Source organism: Heteronotia binoei, chromosome 8 (assembly GCF_032191835.1).
Source record: "Heteronotia binoei isolate CCM8104 ecotype False Entrance Well chromosome 8, APGP_CSIRO_Hbin_v1, whole genome shotgun sequence".
Lineage (NCBI taxonomy): Eukaryota > Metazoa > Chordata > Lepidosauria > Squamata > Gekkonidae > Heteronotia > Heteronotia binoei.
In genome coordinates, this window is record NC_083230.1 from 113,767,389 (window position 1) to 113,786,005 (window position 18,617).

The 18,617-nt window shown below is 48.1% G+C and overlaps 1 protein-coding gene across 2 annotated transcripts in view; it reads left to right on the top strand.

The window, feature by feature from the left end:
• Positions 1-18,617, top strand: part of ST8SIA1 (ST8 alpha-N-acetyl-neuraminide alpha-2,8-sialyltransferase 1) — a 133,429-nt gene that overhangs the window by 24,008 nt on the left and 90,804 nt on the right. The window contains exon 2 of one of the 2 annotated variants that reach the window (XM_060244610.1): positions 13,734-13,843. The exons of the other annotated variant lie outside the window; for it this stretch is intronic. Within the exon in view, the coding sequence (XP_060100593.1) occupies positions 13,734-13,843 (110 nt within the window). The remainder of the gene's footprint in view (positions 1-13,733; positions 13,844-18,617) is intronic. 2 annotated transcript variants of the gene reach the window in all.

Genomic DNA, 18,617 nt, shown 5'->3' on the forward strand with positions numbered 1-18,617 from the left:
CTGCATTTTGAGAACATAAGAAGAGCCCTGCTGGATCAGAGCAGTGGTCCATCTAGTCCAGCATCCTAAAAACGCAAGAAGAGCCCTGCTGGATCAGACCAGTGGTCCATCTAGTCCAGCATCCTAAGAATGCAAGAAGAGCCCTGCTGGACCAGACCAGTGGTCCATCTAGTCCAGCATCCTAAGAACACCAGAAGAGCCCTGCTGGACCAGACCAGTGGTCCATCTAGTCCAGCATCCTAAGAACATAAGAAGAGCCGTGCTGGATCAGAACAGTGGTCCATTTAGTCCAGCATCCTTAGAACATCAGAAGAGCCATGCTGGATCAGACCAGTGGTCCATCTAGTCCAGCATCCTAAGAACATAAGAAGAGCCCTGCTGGATCAGGTCCATCAAGGCCTGCATTCTGAGAACATAAGAAGAGCCCTGCTGGATCAGAGCAGTGGTCCATCTAGTCAAGCATCCTAAGAAAGCAAGAAGAGCCCTGCTGGATCAGACCAGTCGTCCATCTAGTCCAGCATCCTAAGAATGCAAAAAGAGCCGTGCTGGATCAGACCAGTGGTCCATCTAATCCAGCATCCTAAGAACATAAGAAGAGCCCTGCTGGATCAGATCAGTGGTCCATCTATTCCAGCATCCTAAGAACATCAGAAGAGCCCTGCTGGATCAGATCAGTGGTCCATCTAGTCCAGCATCCTAAGAACATCAGAAGAGCCATGCTGGATCAGACCAGTGGTACATCTAGTCCAGCATCCTAAGAACATAAGAAGAGCCCTGCTGGATCAGATCAGTGGTCCATCTAGTCCAGCATCCTAAGAACATAAGAAAAGCCCTGCTGGATCAGATCAGTGGTCCATCTAGTCCAGCATCCTAAGAACATCAGAAGAGCCATCCTGGATCAGACCAGTGGTCCATCTAGTCCAGCATCCTAAGAACATAAGAAGAGCCCTGCTGGATCAGATCAGTGGTCCATCTAGTCCAGCATCGTAAGAACATCAGATGAACCCTGTTGGATGAGACCAGGGGTCCATCTAGTCCAGCATCCTAAGAATGCAAGAAGAGCCCTGCTGGACCAGACCAGTGGTCCATCTAGTCCAGCATCCTAAGAACACCAGAAGAGCCCTGCTGGACCAGACCAGTGGTCCATCTAGTCCAGCATCCTAAGAACATAAGAAGAGCCCTGCTGGATCAGGTCCATCAAGGCCTGCATTCTGAGAACATAAGAAGAGCCCTGCTGGATCAGAGCAGTGGTCCATCTAGTCAAGCATCCTAAGAAAGCAAGAAGAGCCCTGCTGGATCAGACCAGTGGTCCATCTAATCCAGCATCCTAAGAACATAAGAAGAGCCATGCTGGATCAGACCAGGGGTCGAACTAGTCCAGCATCCTAAGAACATCAGATGAGCCCTGCTGGATCAGATCAGTGGTCCATCTAGTCCAGCATCCTAAGAACATCAGATGAGCCCTGCTGGATCAGATCAGTGATCCATCTAGTCCAGCATCCTAAGAACATCAGATGAGCCCTGCTGGATCAGATCAGGGTTCCATCTAGTCCAGCATCCTAAGAACATCAGATGAGCCCTGCTGGATCAGACCAGGGGTCCATCTATTCCAGCATCCTAAGAACATCAGTTGAGCCCTGCTGGATCAGATCAGTGGTCCATCTAGTCCAGCATCCTAAGAACATCAGATGAGCCCTGCTGGATCAGACCAGTGGTCCATCTAGTCCAGCATCCTAAGAACATCAGATGAGCCCTGCTGGATCAGATCAGTGATCCATCTAGTCCAGCATCCTAAGAACATCAGATGAGCCCTGCTGGATCAGATCAGGGGTCCATCTAGTCCAGCATCCTAAGAACATAAGAAGAGCCATGCTGGATCAGACCAGGGGTCCATCTAGTCCAGCATCCTAAGAACATCAGATGAGGCCTGCTGGATCAGACCAGTGATCCATCTAGTCCAGCATCCTAAGAACATAAGAAGAGCCATGCTGGATCAGACCAGTGGTCCTGTCAAGTCCCCTGTCTTTCATCCTATTTGGTTTACAGCAGTAACTCTTCTTTTATGATGTAGGCATGTGTTATGTCTCCAGAATAATGCAAAGTGTCGAACCCTCCCTTCTGTTCTCTGGTTTCTTATCAGTTTCTTTGCGCTTTGTAGTAGACTAGCGATGTTATTCTATTCTTATAGCCTTCTAGCAGTTTGAAATATGCCTGCCATTATTTGATTAGTAGTTTGGAATGTTAACGGCCATCAGCCACCTATATATTCTTTGCTCGGCTCTTGCTAGCTAATCTTCACACTGAGAATGTTTTACGATGCTTCCTCTCTACAATAAATGAGCTTATTTGACAATACAAAGAGTCTCATTATTGCAAGACGTGGGAACTTGACAGATCCATCTAGTACAGCATCCTGTCTCACACAGTTGCCAACCAGTGGTCCTCTGGGGGGCCAATAACAGGGAATAGAGGCCGAGGCCTTTCCCTCATTTTGCCTCCTGGTTCTGGGTGAAAGTATCCCGCTAGGATTTACTGCAAATTCTATGGTCAAATCATAGAGTTTTAGGCAAATCCTAGAGTGTCGCCCTGACATCATAATCTCACTTTCTGCAGTGGAATTGTCACACTCCCACTTCCTCACCAGCCTTTCAAAATGGCAGGGAACGAGGGGCCAAAGACGGGATGTTTCCCACTGGCACCCCTAATTGCATACCATGTTGTCTACAGTCAAGCCCTACAATACAGTCACAGTGGCTTCAGTTTCTCAGACAGGGACACACAACCAAAGGGTTTCTTCCATACAAGCTTATTGATCAAATGAAGTGAAGGCGCAGATTGACAAGGGACAGACTAATACAGAACAAATCTGAAAGAGCAAGCACAAGAATGAGGAACTGGGCAGTTTTACTGGAGAGGAGGCGACTGAGAGGTGATATGATCACCATCTTCAAGTACTTGAAGGGCTGTCATCTAGAAGATGGTGTGGAATTGTTTTCTGTGGCCCCAGAAGGTAGGACCAGAACCATTGGGTTGAAATTCAATCAAAAGAGTTTCTGGCTTAACATTAGGAAGAACTTCCTGACCATTTGAGTGGTTCCTCAGTGGAACAGGCTTCCTCAGGAGGTGGTGGGCTCTCCTTCCCTGGAGGTTTTAAACAGAGGCTAGATGGCCATCTGACAGCAATGAAAATCCTGTGAATTTAGGGGGAGGTCTTTGTGAGTTCCTGCATTGTGCTGGGGGTTGGACTAGATCAGCGGTCCCCAACCCCCGGGCCGTGAACCACTACTGGTCTGTAGCCTGTTAGCAACAGGTCCATGAGTTGTATAATTATTTCATTATATATTACAGTGTAGTAGTAATAATAATAAGACATTGGATTTATATCCTGGCCTCCACTCCGAATTTCAGTCTCACAGTGGCTCACAATCTCCTTTGCTACACCCCCCCCCCCACAACGGACACCTTGTGAGGTGGGTGGGGCTTAGAGAGCTCTGACAGAAGCCGCCCTTTCAAGGACAGCTCTGCGAGAGCTATGGCTGACCCAAGGCCATTCCAGCAGGAGCAGGTGGAGGAGTGGGGAATCAAACCCAGTTCTCCCAGATAAGAGTCCGCACACTTCACCACCACACCCAACAAATAGAAATAAAGTGCGCAATTGTATCATCCCGAAACCATCTCTCCCCACGCCTCTCCTGATCCGTGGAAAAATTGTCTTCCACTAAACTGGTCCCTGGTGCCAACAAGGTTGAGGGCTGCTGGACTAGATGACCCTGGAGGTCCCTTCCAATTCTATGATTCTATGCCCCTGTCTGTCCTTGACACTTGGAGATGGGTATGTTTTATTAGACTTTATGGCTGAAAAAGGAGAGAATAGCTTATAGCAGGGGTGGCCAATGGTAGCTCTCCAGATGTTTTTTTGCCTACAACTCCCATTAGCCCCAGCCATTGGCCATGCTGGCTGGGGCTGATGGGAGTTGTAGGCAAAAAAAAATCTGGAGAGCAACCGTTGGCCACCCCTGGCTTATAGCTATGTGCTTGCTGTTTCTTTTGGCTGCAGTCCCACAGTCCACGCAATGTGTAACTGGAGCCTGAATCAGCCCCCTGAACAAGGAATTCCCCGCCTGATACTCAGAGGTGCCGTGTGCCAGAGGGCTTCCAGGTGCCCACCGTCTTCTTTTGTTTTAGGAATAAATTCCAAAGCATCTGGAATCTCTCTCCACTTACAGGAGGGACCTGAGGGTAGAGTTGGCAGCCAACTCGCCACGCTCCGTGAACCTCAGAGGTGCTAAACTGTGCCAGCTCCAGATGGTAACAGATAATGCAGACCTTTCTTCAGGACCTTTTCTGACTCTGCCTTAACTTACCATCGTACCTGGAGAGAAGAAAAGGGAAGCCATGTGGATCTTTTTCCCTAGGTTGTATTGTCTGTGAGAGTGCTAAAAGCACAGGCAGGGAGTTGAACCTTAATGTGAACCCAGAAAAATCAAACAAGGGAATGGCTTGGGAGCATTACATTCCCCTAGCAGAAATCCTCCAAAAGAAATAATAAAAGGGAAGTGTCGTCTCTATCACTGACTTGCAGTTGGGGCAGTGAAAGGAAGCGACTGCTTTCTAAAATGTTTGAATTCGAGGCAAACGTTTCTTTCGTTCTTGGAGGAGGTGCTGGTTTGCATGCTGCAGAGTAGCACTCAGTGACAATATTTCTCAAGCTGGAGGGAGCTGGCAGTGCTTTCGGACCAGCCGAATAATGCACTTTTAGTCTACTTCCAATGCAGTTCAGTGATCGTTTGCAAGTGCATTTTCCCACCTCACACAGTAAAATCCAGTTGCAAATAGGGTCGCCGAGTCCCTCCGCTGCTGTGGTGGGGGAATGTTCTCTTGAGCACACTTTGCAAGCAAGGTGCAATGACATCACCCAGAAGTGATGCCATCATGCTGGAGACATCATGCCGGGGGACGCTCTAGGACTCACGCTAAAACTCTGTGGTACCATAGAGTTCCACCATGAGTCCTAGAGCACCCCGGCATGATGTCCCTGTCACAATAACGTCACTTCTGGATGACGTCATCATGCCAGGGATGGTGTGTGGCGATGCGGCTCTTCAAGGGCGGGGATCCTCCCAGCAGCCAACTCCCTGAGAGCGCACTGAGAGTGGATCGAAAGTATGTTATTCATTGGATGTTTATCCCCGCCGTTCTCAAGGCAGTGCAAAGCAGTGTACCAGCCAGGTCCCCTCCCCCATTTTCTGTCCACAACAATCCTGTGAGGTGGGTTTGGCTATGAGAGTAACTGGCCTGAAGTCACCCAGTGAGCTTCAGGGCAAAGCGTAGGGTTGCCAACAATGTCCCCTCTAAGCTGAGTTAGGGTGAGCTAGCGGACAGATTCTTACCCTCCAGCTCACACATTTTTGTCTTAGCTCAGGAAGGATGGCCCCAGAGCACAATAATTTATGCAGCAGCTCACAGATTCAACAACAGTAGCTCACAGCTTTAATGCCACAAAGTGGAATTTTTGCTCACAAGACTCTGCCGCTTAGACGGAATTTTTGCTCACAAGATTCTGCAGCTTACTCCTTCTAAGCTGTGGAGTCTTGTGAGCAAAAAATTATACTCTGGGAGCTACTGCATCAATTCGTTTCCTCTGGGGCCATTTTTCCTGAGCTAAGACAAAAAATGTGTGAGCCAGAGGCTAGCTCACACTAACTCAGCTTAGAGGGAACACTAGTTGCCAGGTCTGACTCAGGAAATATCTGGAGACTTTGGGGGTGGGGCCAGGAGACTTTGAGGGTGGAGCCAGGAACAAGGTTGTGGGAAACACGATTGAACTCTGCAGGGAGTTCTGGCCATCACATTTAAAGGAACCATGCTTCTTTTAAATGCCACCCAAAGAGGGTGGGGGCACCTTCTTTGGGGGCTCTTAGAATTGGACTCCCTGGTCCAAACTTTTTGAAACTTTGGTGAGGGGGGGAGGTTGAGTAGAGGCACCAGATAATATGCTACAAATTTGGTGCTTCTGTCTCAAAAAACAGCCCCCCTCCCACCCCAGAAACCAGCTGATTGATCCTCCATTATATCATATGGGGACTGATCTCCATAGGGTATAATGGAGTGCTCAGTAGATGTTCAAACCACCCCCCCCACGCTTTCTTATAATCCTGAAGTGAGCAAAGGGACTCCAAACCAGGAGATCCCCTGCCCCCAACTGGGGATTAAGACAGCGCAACCGAAGTTATAGTGACCGAATAACTAAGCATGTATTGAAACAAAATCACACAAATATGTTCAACAGAAGTCTAAATAGCAATGACAATTCCCCCAAAATTTCACAGTTCCGTCAAAGGAGTCCCAATGAACAGGAGGTCGACTGGATTATTCCCGCTTCGAATGCTCTTCTAGCATAGGGGGCTCCAGCCACACATCTCAACCAAAGGCAAAAGCTCAGAAAAAAATATATATCAAAGTGTTTCTGATGCGTCCGTAAGCTGCAAAAAGCTGCAAAACCCACCGGATTCCTTTTCAGTGCGTCCGAAGACTCCACATAGCTTGAAACTTGCAATTCCGAACGGACAAATGGGACAGGAAGTCTTCCCGTAAGATTTCAAAACGGCACTAAACTCCAAAAGGCTCACGTGGGGATGGGCAACCCTAACTGAATCCCAGTATTTTGGGAAAGAGAGAAAAAGTTCTCTTTGTCAGATCTCCCACCCTGTGCAGATATTGTCCTGAACTTGGGAATAGAGCCAGCCCTGCCACTAGACAATTGCCTAGGGTATTGGCCTTCTGGGAGCATCAAATTGGGTGCCCCCCCGTGACTCAGTGACATTATCAGTGCGGGGGGCGGGGTGCCAGAAATTAGCCTTACCTAGGGTGCCAGACAGTCTAGGGCTGGCTTTGCTCGGAAATGAATAATCATAGGTGGTAATGAAACCGATGAACGTTTGTTTCAGTCTTCTCCAGGGCACATGTGGGGCTTCAGTATTTTGTTGTTGTTCAGTTGCGCAGTTGAGTCTGACTCTTTGCGACCCCATGGACCGAGTCACGCCAGGCCCTCCTGTCTTCCACCATCCTCCGAAGCCTGCTCAAATTCATGTTGGTTACACCAGTAACGCTGTCCAGACATCTCATCTTTTGCTGTCCCCTTCTTCTTTTGCCTTCTGTCTTTCCCAGCATCAGGATCTTCTCCAGGGAGTGCCCCCTTCTCATTTGGTGGCCAAAGTATTTGAGCTCCATATGTTTTCATTGGGCGGGGGGTGTGTGGGGAGGCGTTGTTTCCTCATGGATTTTTTTTTTTAAGGTTATGGGGTGGACAAGGGGGCTGTTGGTGGCGGGAGGGGGCGAGATTAGTGTGAGGAAAACGGATCTGGAAACGGAAAACGTGCATTGGGAGAGCAGACTTCCCTCTCCCGCGTTTGCTTTTATGTCTACTCGAGAAGGGGGAGCTAAACCGATTGCTATTTGTTGTACTGCATTCTGTAGTTTTTAGCTTGTAGTTTTTAAATTGTTTTAACTTTTGTTGTTATCCGCCCTGAGCCCACTTGCAGGGAAGGGCGGAATACAAACGAACAAAAATAAACAAGTAAATAAAACATTTGAGCCCTCTCATGGATTGCTGCCTTGACGTGGCGAGAGGGCTTGCGCGGTTCAGTGATGCTGTGGGCTATGCCATACAGGGCCACCCAAAATGGACGGGCCACAGCTGAGAACCCGGACAAAATGCGATCCACTGGAGAAGGAAATGGCAACCCACTAGGGTTGCCAATCCCCAGGTGGAGGCAGGGGATCCCCCGGTTTGGAGGCCCTCCCCCCGCTTCAGGGTCGTCAGAAAGCGGGGGGAGGGGAGGGGAGGGAAATGTCTGCTGGGAACTCTGTTATTCCCTAGGGAGATTTATTCCCATAGAAAATCATGGAGAATTGATCCGCGGGTATCTGGGGCTCTGGGGGGGCTGTTTTGTGGGGTAGAGGCACCAAATTTTCAGTATAGCATCTAGTGCCTCTCCCCAAAATACCCCCCAAGTTTCAAAAAGATTGTACCAGGGGGTCCAATTCTATGATCCCCAAAAGAAGGTGCCCTTATCTTTCATTATTTCCTATGGAAGGAAGGAATTGAAAAGGTGGCCAGAACTCCCTTTGGAGTTCAATTATGCTTTTCACAGCCTTGATCTTGGCTCCACCCCTAATGTCTCCTGGCTCCACCCCCAAAGTCCCCAGATATTTCTTGAATTGGACTTGGCAACCCTACAACCCACTCCAGTATCCTTGCCAAGAAAACTGCATGGGCTGTAACAAAAGGGCTTCAGTATAGGTCTGATGATTTAAAAAACTGCCCTAGTCTGATACCTCAGAGAGCACCTCTGGGACCAGGATATTCCCAGCCTGCCTCCCGGAAGTCTCAATTAAACCTGCTCATTCCATGCAGAGCCGATTGCCTGCATCTTTGAAATCCATACGGTTTAAGCATATACTTGATCTGTACAGTCACAATCCGCCGATGGATGAGTGCACTTGCATTCAGCTGAACGGGCTTGAAGTGTGCAATTAAGTCCCAAAGGGCTATCAGTGTCACAATTAAGCACGCTTCTCTTTCGCTGCATCGCTGACTCATTCATCATAGTCGGAACCTGTTATTTTGCAGGCTGTCCGGTCAATTCATGCTGCCAACGACTGAACAAGCCTGTGCAACTGTAGGATCTGCTTGTGGCGATTCACTCCCGTGACCACAAATGCTGACTTTTGTCACCGGAGCAGGAAAACAGTGACCACCACAATCCTCCCGTTGCCCTTCCTTTATGATATTTATCTACTGATTTTTCACTGGCAGCGGCGGTGCAGTGGTTAGGTCAGGGGTGTTAAACATGTGGCCTGGTGGCCAAATCAGACCCCCGGAGGGCTCCTGTCAGCCCCCCGAGCAACTGGCTGTCATCTGCTTCCTTCTCCCTTTCTCTTACTTCCTTCTGTATAACACCTTGCTTTCCAGGGCTCTCTCAATCACACAGGAGCTCCAGAGCAAGGCCTCCATTTTCTACATTGGCTGAGGCTCCTCCCTAGGGGAAGGAGAGCTTGCTTCTCCAGGCTCTCTCAATCGCACAGTAGACCTACTGAGCCAAACCTCTCTTCCTTCTATTGGCTGAGGCTCTTCCCCCTCCTGGCCCCCTGGAGGAAGGAAGGAAAGATAGAAGAGAAGCTTCCTTTGTCCAGTTCCCTGGGTCCCATGGGAGAGATGCAAAGAAAGCACCTTTAAGACCAATGAGTGCTAATGTTTTAAGCATGTTTTAAGTTTGTTTTTTTTTTAAATGGTGTTTGTGCCCTTTATAAAGGGTTTGTGCCCTTTATAAAGTTTATATCTCCGCTACCTGGCATTACATTTTATGACACACATGGCTTGGCCCAACAAAGTCTCATTTATTTCAGTTCTGGCCCTCATAACAAATGAGTTCGACACCCCGGGGTTAGAGTTTCAGAGATCCAGGTTTGAATCCCTACTCTGCTGTGGAAGCATGATGGCTGAGCTTTGGCCAGCCCAGCACACTCAGCCTAACCAACCTCACAGGGTTGTTGTCACAATGAAGTGCTGTGGGAGAACCATGTATGAAGCCCTGAGCTACTTGAAGAGAAGAGAGGATGAAAATGTACTAAAAGGTGAATGGATGTCAAATCTCTTTGAGGGACCTGACAACCCTAGAGTTTTTAGAACTGTATTCTGTTATTCACTATTTTGAGAGTTTTGTTCCTGGGTTTTTCCAAACCACTGCAGCAAACTTCCTTTGTATAACCACTAGGGCTCACTTTGTAGCAGGAGCTCCTTTGCTCCTGCTACGTAAGGGGTCCACACACCCCTTACGTAGCCAATCCTCCAAGAGCTTACAGGACTCTTAGTACAGAGCCTACTGTAAGCTCTTGGAGGATTGGCTACATCAGGGAGGTGTGGCCTAATATGCAAAGGAGCTCCTTCTGGAAAGTGAGCCCTGATAACTGCAGACTCTTTGGGTGTCCAGCAGTCTGGTACCCTCTTCCCAGTACATAACCCCCCTTCTCTTGAAGCACCAGAAATCTTCTTGAGTTCTTAACTGACTTTTGCCGTTTCCACATACAGTTTCTAATCACACTAGACCAGGGATCTCTGTGCTTCTCAGAAATAACTTTCCCTGTTTGACTGGGTAGAGATTATTCTTCTCTTCCTAGAAGATCTATCCCCTTTTCCTTTTGGCCTGAATGGAAGACTGCTTATGCTACCCGAGCCTCCTTGTCAAACTTTCCCCCAGCTCTCTGTCTGTGTTCAAACTCCTGTCAGCTAATGCTGAATTAAGACAGATCCAAGTGGGTAGCAGCGAAACAGCAGAACAAATTTTGAATCCAGTGGGCACCTTAAAGACAAAGACCAATTTCTCACTAGGGTTTGTTCCAGTCTCAGAGCCCTCCCCCCCTCCCCGCTGCTTCTGTCTGATTTTGCACAAGCTGCCGCGGAGCTGTGACTTGCAGGGCCGGCTTGCCCACTAGGCAAACCAGGCGGTTGCCTAGGGCACCGGGAAGGCGGGAGTGCCGAATTGGACTCCCCCTTCCCGGTGACCCAGGCAAGTGCCTAGTTTGCCTGCCCCCTCTGCCCGCCCATCCATCCCTGCTTGCTGCTGCCCGCCCCTCCTTTCCCTTCCTGTCCCCTTGCCTCCCCCCGTCCCTTCGCCTCCCCTCCGCGTGATCACAGTGCACTGTGTCTGGGCCCTGCCGGCGTGACGCAACAGCATCTTATCTTCCAAAGGAGGTGCTGAAGGGAGGGGGAGCCCAGCCTTCTCCAGCGTGTCCTTCAGAAGATAAGATGCACGCCACAACCGGCAGGGTCCAGGCGTGGCGCACTCTGATGGGGGGGGGAGGCAATGGGAAGGGAAGGAGGGGGCGGGCCCTGGGGGGTGCTACAGAGTGCATTTCAGCACTGCAGGGGGTGCCTGCCGGGGGCGCTACGTGCCCTTGGGCTGGCGCTGGTGACTTGCCTCGCCTCTTTCCAAATGCAAGCAAGATCCTCTGAAAACTGGTTTCTGCTTGCTGCGGGCAAGTCACAGCCCCATGGCAGCTTGTGTGAAAGCAGACAGAAGCACCAGGGGGGAAAAGGCTCCGAGACTGGAACAAGCCTAGTGAGAAATTGGTCATACAAAGTTTTATTCAAGGTAAGATCTTTCATGTGCATGCACGCATCCTTGGATACATCGAAGTTGAAGTGAACAGTTCGTATAGAGAGAGCGAGACAGATACTTCCACATAGGTGAACAGCAAATTAGCATACAATTTAAATGTACAGGTAGAAGCATCTGTCTATATATGCAGAGCATTAATTTCCATTTCAGTGTATCTGAGGAAGTGTGCCTGCACACGAAAGCTCATACCTTGAATAAAACTTTGTTGGCCTTAAAAGGTGCGGATGGATTCTGACTTCACCAGCACCACACCCTTTTCTGTTAACGCTAATCAAAAATAGTCTCAACCCATGTCTGCTCACAGTTAAGGCAGAAATCTGAGTCACTTCCCTCGGCATCCAGCTCTCTCAAGACTTTCTTCGCTCAGCCGATTGCTTAGAGCAGACTGTCACTCAAAGCTCTCTGGCTCTGTGAAGAATTCACTCCTCACAGTCCTTTAGTTGTTGGTACAGCACTTTTAAGCCTCGTAAAAAGTACAGCCCTTCACAACGGGTCTTGTCTGCTGAAGATTACGAAGCTTGTAGAAATAAATTCCAGCGGGGTAGCTGTGTTAGTTTATTGCAGAGAAATGAAAGTGGTCTCCGGTAGCACTTTAAAGACCAACAGAATTTATTCCAGCGTAAACTTGTATGAGTCAGGATGCTTGTGAGTGTAAAATCATCATGACGGAGACAGCAAAAAGGTGGAAATGCTGTTATCAGTTCTCCTTAAGGGGGGAAGAACTGTAATCCAATCAGCCTAAAGACCCTTTTGTATGTGCCGAGAGTGTTTTTTTTTTTTTGCAGCAGGAACTCCATTGCATATTAGGCCACACCTCCCTGTTGTAGCCAATCCTCCAAGAGCTTGCAGTAGGCCCTGTACTAAGAACCCTGGAAGCTCTTGGGAAATTGGCTATGTGGAGAAATGCCATTTTGGCTGGTCTTTCACTGGGAGTTGGCTGGAGGAGTCTATTAAACTCTAGGCAGGCTTTGGGCCTAGTCTCTTCCTCCTCTCCCCCACCTCCTGTGTGAAACCAGCAATTCTGGGGGGAGCTTTCTAGAGAGACAAGAAGTCCTTGAGACCTGCCTCCCAGAATGCTGCAAGAGAGGTAAACCAGTTCTTGGGCGGGAACTGGATTGTATATTGGAGATTTTGGGTGGGAAAGCGAGACAGTAGGCAGTCAGTTGAGTTCAGACAGACTCAGGCAGGTCTGGTCAGGCTTGCAACAGTCCAAGTGAGGTGCCTGCCCTGCATGTCACCTAGTTAGGGCAAGTATTTTAACAGGGAGAGAAGGAGTGTCCCCCCCCCCTCCCTACTTTGATTTGTTTCTTCTGTTCATTTTTCTTTGAAATGCCTGCACATAGTTCATTACTGTAAATAAACATTTTGGCTGTTTAAAGTGGAGTCTCTCTGCACCACCTAGTTCCCGAAACCTCTTGGAACGCTAGGAGTGGGTTGGGGCGTCCCTAGGGTGGAGAGAAGTGGCACAGCGGCTGGTTGCCAATTTCCCAGCGGAGCCCCGAAGATCCCTGGGAAGCTGATTCCTAGTGAGTTCAGAGGGAGGTTAGGAGGTTGTCCCGCCTAACCAGAGCCCAATGAGGGAGGGGGGGGGGGCTGCGAATACCCTGAGGCAGCAAAGTGGAACGGCTCTTTCGGGTCAGCGTACTGGGAAGGGCTGAGCAGCGCCGGGGCCAGCTAGCAGACGCAGGACCGGTCTGCCACAGGCTACATCAGGGACATGTGGCCTAAAATGCAAAGGAGTTCCTGCTCCAAAAAAAAGCCCTGTGCCCCTTAATGCATGCTGGCTTCTGAATGCGAACATTATATTTAAAGGTTTCACACACCTTCAGTAGGGTTGGGTTGACAACTCTGGGTTGGGAAATAACCTGGAGATTTTGGGGGTGGAGCCAGAGGAAGATGGAAGGTGGGGATGGTACGGTACCTCAGTGGGGTGCCATGCCATCAAGTCCACCCACCAAAGCAGCCATTTTCTCCAGGAGAACTGATGGCTGTCTTCTGGAGATCTACTGTAATAGTGGGAGATCTCCAAGCAGCATCTGGAGGCTGGCAGCACTAGATGCTGATAAACATCACACTGGCTTAAAATCTGGCTTTTAGTTTCTCTTTCAAAACAAGGACTAAAGGAATCATGCCTATTGCCTATGACCCTTTTTGGTTTCTCATGCAAAGCAAGGAATAAAGGAATAAAATACAACAACAACAAAAAGATTTTGAAGCAAAGTAGGTTTTTGATTAAAGCAGGACAGAATCTTATCCTTAAGGTGTGTGGCATGTTACACAAAATCCATTTGCCTTAAGAAGCCAAAGTGGAATGAACTGCTCCTCTGAAAGGAACCCAAGGCACTGTGAACTGATCGATGGAGTTAGCTGGGAAGAGGACAATAAAAGGCCTTAGCTGTTTGCCTTCAGAAGGCCCTCTTTCTCCTTCCTCTCAGCTATCCAAAAGCACTTGCCCCAAATTCCCGGTCCCTGAGGCATCTTGGGGTTTCCAGACAATGCTCCTTTGTATGTGCTCGACAGTGGGAAAAAATGGGCCTTGTTTTCTGTTGCCAGGCAACCCCATTCCAGCTGCCCTTGAAGAAGTGCTCCGTGGTGGGAAACGGTGGGATTCTGAAGAGGAGTGGCTGTGGCAGACAGATAGATCAAGCGGACTTTGTCATGCGGTAAGACGGCTGCCCGGCAGTGGCGTCACCTCCCCCTCTGTCTCCCTTGTCTCACTGAAGGGTTTTTTTAAAAAAAATTGCAACTGGTCCCTTTTCTTTTCCAGAGTGATTTGTAGGAACTGGGGAGGACAGTGTAGGGGCTTTCTTACAATGCCAACGTTTTAGGGTTTCCATGGGAGCCAGAGGTTGCTGGGTGAGGTTGCTTTAGAAATTAATCAGACCAAAAAGTGAGAGAAAGAGACCACTAACTAGGTTTGGCAGGACTCTCCCCTGGTGTGTGTGTGTGTGGGGGGGAGGGATAGGGCTGCCAATCCCCAGGTGGGTAATGATATTATACAACAGTTTCCAGTGTTTATAGAGACAACAACCATGTTATACACCAGAAAAATTGTACTATCACACTGATGTGTGTAAACATACTATTTGACACAATACAAACCGCATTCACAATATTCAATCACACAGTTCCTTTCCTTAAGGAATAAAGCCTTACACAGAATACTCAGAATTCTCACTTAGCGTTCCCACAAAGTCCGTTTAAAGGCTAATGCCTCAACTCCGTTCCTTTTTCATCTATATATTTATGTAGATGGGAACCCTCTGATATTAACTGTGAACACGGAAGTAATATTCCAAAGAGAGAATGTAGGACCGTACTCCTAAGCTTCTCCATGCTTTCGTGTCCCCGGTCCTCTTCAGCCTTTATCTCTCACTGATGCTGCTTCACGGAGCCACAGTATACATTTTCCAAACACGGATCAACTCATGTAATTCAGGACTTCTGAATATGTAAAGAATATTCAACACTGAAGAGCAGGGGTGGAATTCTAGCAGGAGCTCCTTTGCATATTAGGCCACACACCCCTGATGTAGCCAGTTTCCCAAGAGCTTACAGAAAATAGCCCTGTAAGCTCTTGGAGGATTGGCTACATCAGGGGTGTGTGGCCTAATATGCAAAGGACTCCTGCTAGAATTCCACCCCTGCTCAAGAGTAGTATGAATATAAATTCTCCAAATGTGCATAAAGTAGGTTCGCATAGGATTTCATACTGCTCTTTTGAGTGTTGAATATTCTTTACGTATTCCTTGGAAGCCTGGAATGGTATTGGAACTCGGTGGTTTGGTTTATGTCATTCGGACCGCTGTATTCATTGGCAACAGTGGGTGCGCTAAGACATTTTGGCTTTTTTGCCATACGTATTACTAGTGTTTTGTGCATCTTTCATGTGTTTGTGTGATTTAAGTACATTGTTTTCATGGAACAAGGGAAATATCTGGTCCTTTCTGGTTGCTTAGTCTTTCTCCCCATCCCCATTTTTTCGTTATTATTCTGGATCAGACCATCGGTCCATCAAGATCAATCTTGTCTGCTCAGATTGACAGCAGCTCTCCGGGATCTCAGGTTGAGGTCTTTCACATCGCCTACTCCCTGGTCCTTTTTACCTGGACCGATTTCCCACTAGCCTTACCTCGCTCTCCTCTTCTCAGCGGGGCTTCCATCGGAATTCTCACAACATGCTCTGTCTCTTTTGCGCAGCAAACAAGATCCTCTAAAAACCAGTTTCTGTTTGCCAGGCAAAAAAGGCGAAGCTAGTTGCAGCCCCGGGGTAGATAGTGTGAAATCTGATGGAAGTCCCGCGAAGAAGAGGAACGTGAGAGCGAGGTAATCGGAGGTAGTGGGAAATCGGTCCTGGGGATGCTGGGGGTTCAACCTGGCACCTTCTGCTTGCCAAGCAGATGCTGTACCACAGCGCCTCCCGGTTTAGCTTGCTTCTGAGCATTTCTGAAATTCATGTCCGTCCCCGTGCAGCAGTTGGGATGTGATGTGCTGGGTATCTATCATTATTGGATTAGGGTTTGTAGAATCTTTCGGGATCAAGTGCCGTGTTCTACTGGAGAAAGTTTTCCTTCCAGACGTTTCGTTCTCAGCTGCGGAGAACATCCTCAGTGGCGTTGCAGCCGGAGCAGGCGCTCAGACCTTCTTGGCTGCTGTGCATTGAGTGGGGCCAGGGCTGCTGGAGAGCTGCTATTTGTAGGCTGGAGGGGGTGTGATGAAAGGGCAATTGGTTTGTGGATGTGCCCATTGTTTGGTGGGGCTTCCTGGAAGGGAAGTGATAAGGAAACTGGCTGTTGAATGTGACCATTGTTCTGTGTTAATTGCTGGGAAGGTTGGAAGGAAGGTTGGAAGATCTTCAAACCCCTTCCAACCTTCCCAGCAATTAACACACAACAATGGTCACATTCAACAGCCAGTTTCCTTATCACTACCCTTCCAGGAAGCCCCACCAAACAATGGGCACATCCACAAACCAATTGCCCTTTCATCACACCCCCTCCAGCCTACAAATAGCAGCTCTCCAGCAGCCCTGGCCCCACTCAATGCACAGCAGCCAAGAAGGTCTGAGCGCCTGCTCCGGCTGCAACGCCACTGAGGATGTTCTCCGCAGCTGAGAACGAAACGTCTGGAAGGAAAACTTTCTCCAGTAGAACACGGCACTTGATCCCGAAAGATTCTACAAACCCTAATGATGTTACCAGCCGTGAAAACCTGAAATCATTATTGGATTGTTTTCACGTTTTCAAATAGGATGAAATGCTAATGTTTTGAGGGTTTTTTAAAATCCACAGCTCATGTTTTTCTAACCACTTTTCTCTGAAGGCTTAAAAATATTATTGACTCTTTGGAGATTTGTGTAACTTTAGAGAAAAGTGAGTTTCCATTCATTAGTGGTTGCATCTTGGCAGGCCTTGAATTCAGCAGGAGCTCACAGAAGAGCAGCTCCTGAACCTTTTTTGATGGTTCCCCCTCCTCCTCCCCACCTTGTCCATTGAACAGTAGGTGCAGCTGCATAACAATCCCTGGATGAGCTCCACCGCCTATTTTTCTACAAAACAACCCCTGAGGCTTTGTGGTTTGCATTGGGCTGCACTGAATGCTATGGAACTCCCTCTGTCCTTGATGGATCTTGAGAAGCTGCGACTTTTTGCAATTTGTAAATGTCCATCAATGCCAATCACCCTGTTTCATCTCAAGATGGGAATTCACAATCAACCTTTGCCCTGAGCGGAAGGACAGAGATTGGAACAGAAAATGAAAATAGAAAGGGATCGTCAGCAGACCGTGAAAACATCATTATTTCTCCTGCGCAATGGTCTCTTCTTTTCTCAGTTCAGATAGGTTTCCGCCCCCCCCCCCAGTAGTATTTATTTTTTACTTATATATTTACTTTATTTATCGTTGGCTTTTCTCTGTGAGAACTCAAGGGGAATTGCAAAGTATAAGTCAATGCAGTTAACTGGATGAGACATCTGATAAGCAAAGCAATGCGATTGGGATTCCAGCTGTCTGAAATAAAGCATGAGAGGTGACATGTTAAGCAGAACAGAAAATGGTATTACGCAGGGCTTTTTTTTTTTTTGGTAACAGGAACTCCTTTGCATATTAGGCCACACACCCCTGGTGTAGCCAATCCTCCAAGAGCTTACAGGGCTCTTCTCACAGGGCCCTACTGTAAGCTCCAGGAGAATTGGCTACATCAGGGGGTGTGGCCTAATATGCAAGGGAGCTCCTGCTAGAATTCTACCCCTGGGCCACACACCCCTGGTGTAGCCAATCCTCCAAGAGCTTACAGGGCTCTTCTTACAGGGCCCTACTGTAAGCTCTAGGAGGATTGGCTATGTTGAGGGGAGGGGTGTAGCCTAATCTGCAAAAGGAGTTCCTGCTGTACCATCATGTCATACCATCATCAGTGCTGAAAAAAATATGCTGTTAATATAGTATTGCTATTTCATCATTATTCAGACTGTTTGTTACTGGCAGGGGTCAGTGGGTTATGTAACATCATAATATATGTTATGTAAAGTGCTGATTAGATTCTGAGCTCAATCCTGTAACTGATTTTATTATGATTTTAGCTGGTTTTTGATTGTTTGTTTTATTATTGTATATTTGATGTGCTCTGAGCCCCCATGGGGGAATGGGTAGAATGTAAATAAACTAATAATTGATGATGATGATGATGATGATGATGATGATAATAATAATAATAATAGTAATAATAATAATAATTATCAGGGCTCCTTTTCTAGCAGGAGCTCCTCTGCATATCAGGCCATGCCCCCCCCCCCAATGTTGCCAATCCTCCCAAGAGCGTAGAGGGCTCTTAGCACAGGGCCTACTGTAAGCTCCAGGAGGATTGGCTGCATCGGGGGCGTGGCCTAATATGCAGAGGAGCTCCTGCTAGATAAAGAGCCCTGATCATCATCATCATTCCTGGTATTACGTAAGAGTAAAGGAAAGCTTGCAGAATAAGATAGCACAGCAAACAGATAACACAATACTGTACACAGTGGCACAAGTCATAGTCCTGTTTCTTTCATAATAGTGTCTTCCTGAGCACTACCTGTTACAGCCCAGTGATATTTGCTCTGCCTTGGGAATCCCCTGTGGCTCTTCTGAACAACATTCTCCAATGTGGCACCCACTTTCAGAAAGTGGGCAAGGCTCTTGCCCAGCAGGAGCTGTGACGTCAGCTTTCCAGTCCACAAGATGGGGGGCCGTAACAGAGAATGAATGTCTGTGGGCCTGGGCTAGCAACCAACAGAAAAATGAGGGTCGGATATGGGTGGTGGTAGTCAGGCATGACATCACTTGCAGGAAATTGCCGCCACACCTCTCTAGGAATTGGTCGGAACTCTATGGTGAAACCATAGAGTTTTCAGGCATTCCTAGGAGGACTGACGTCACTTCCGTGTCCCCAATGGCCTTTCATAA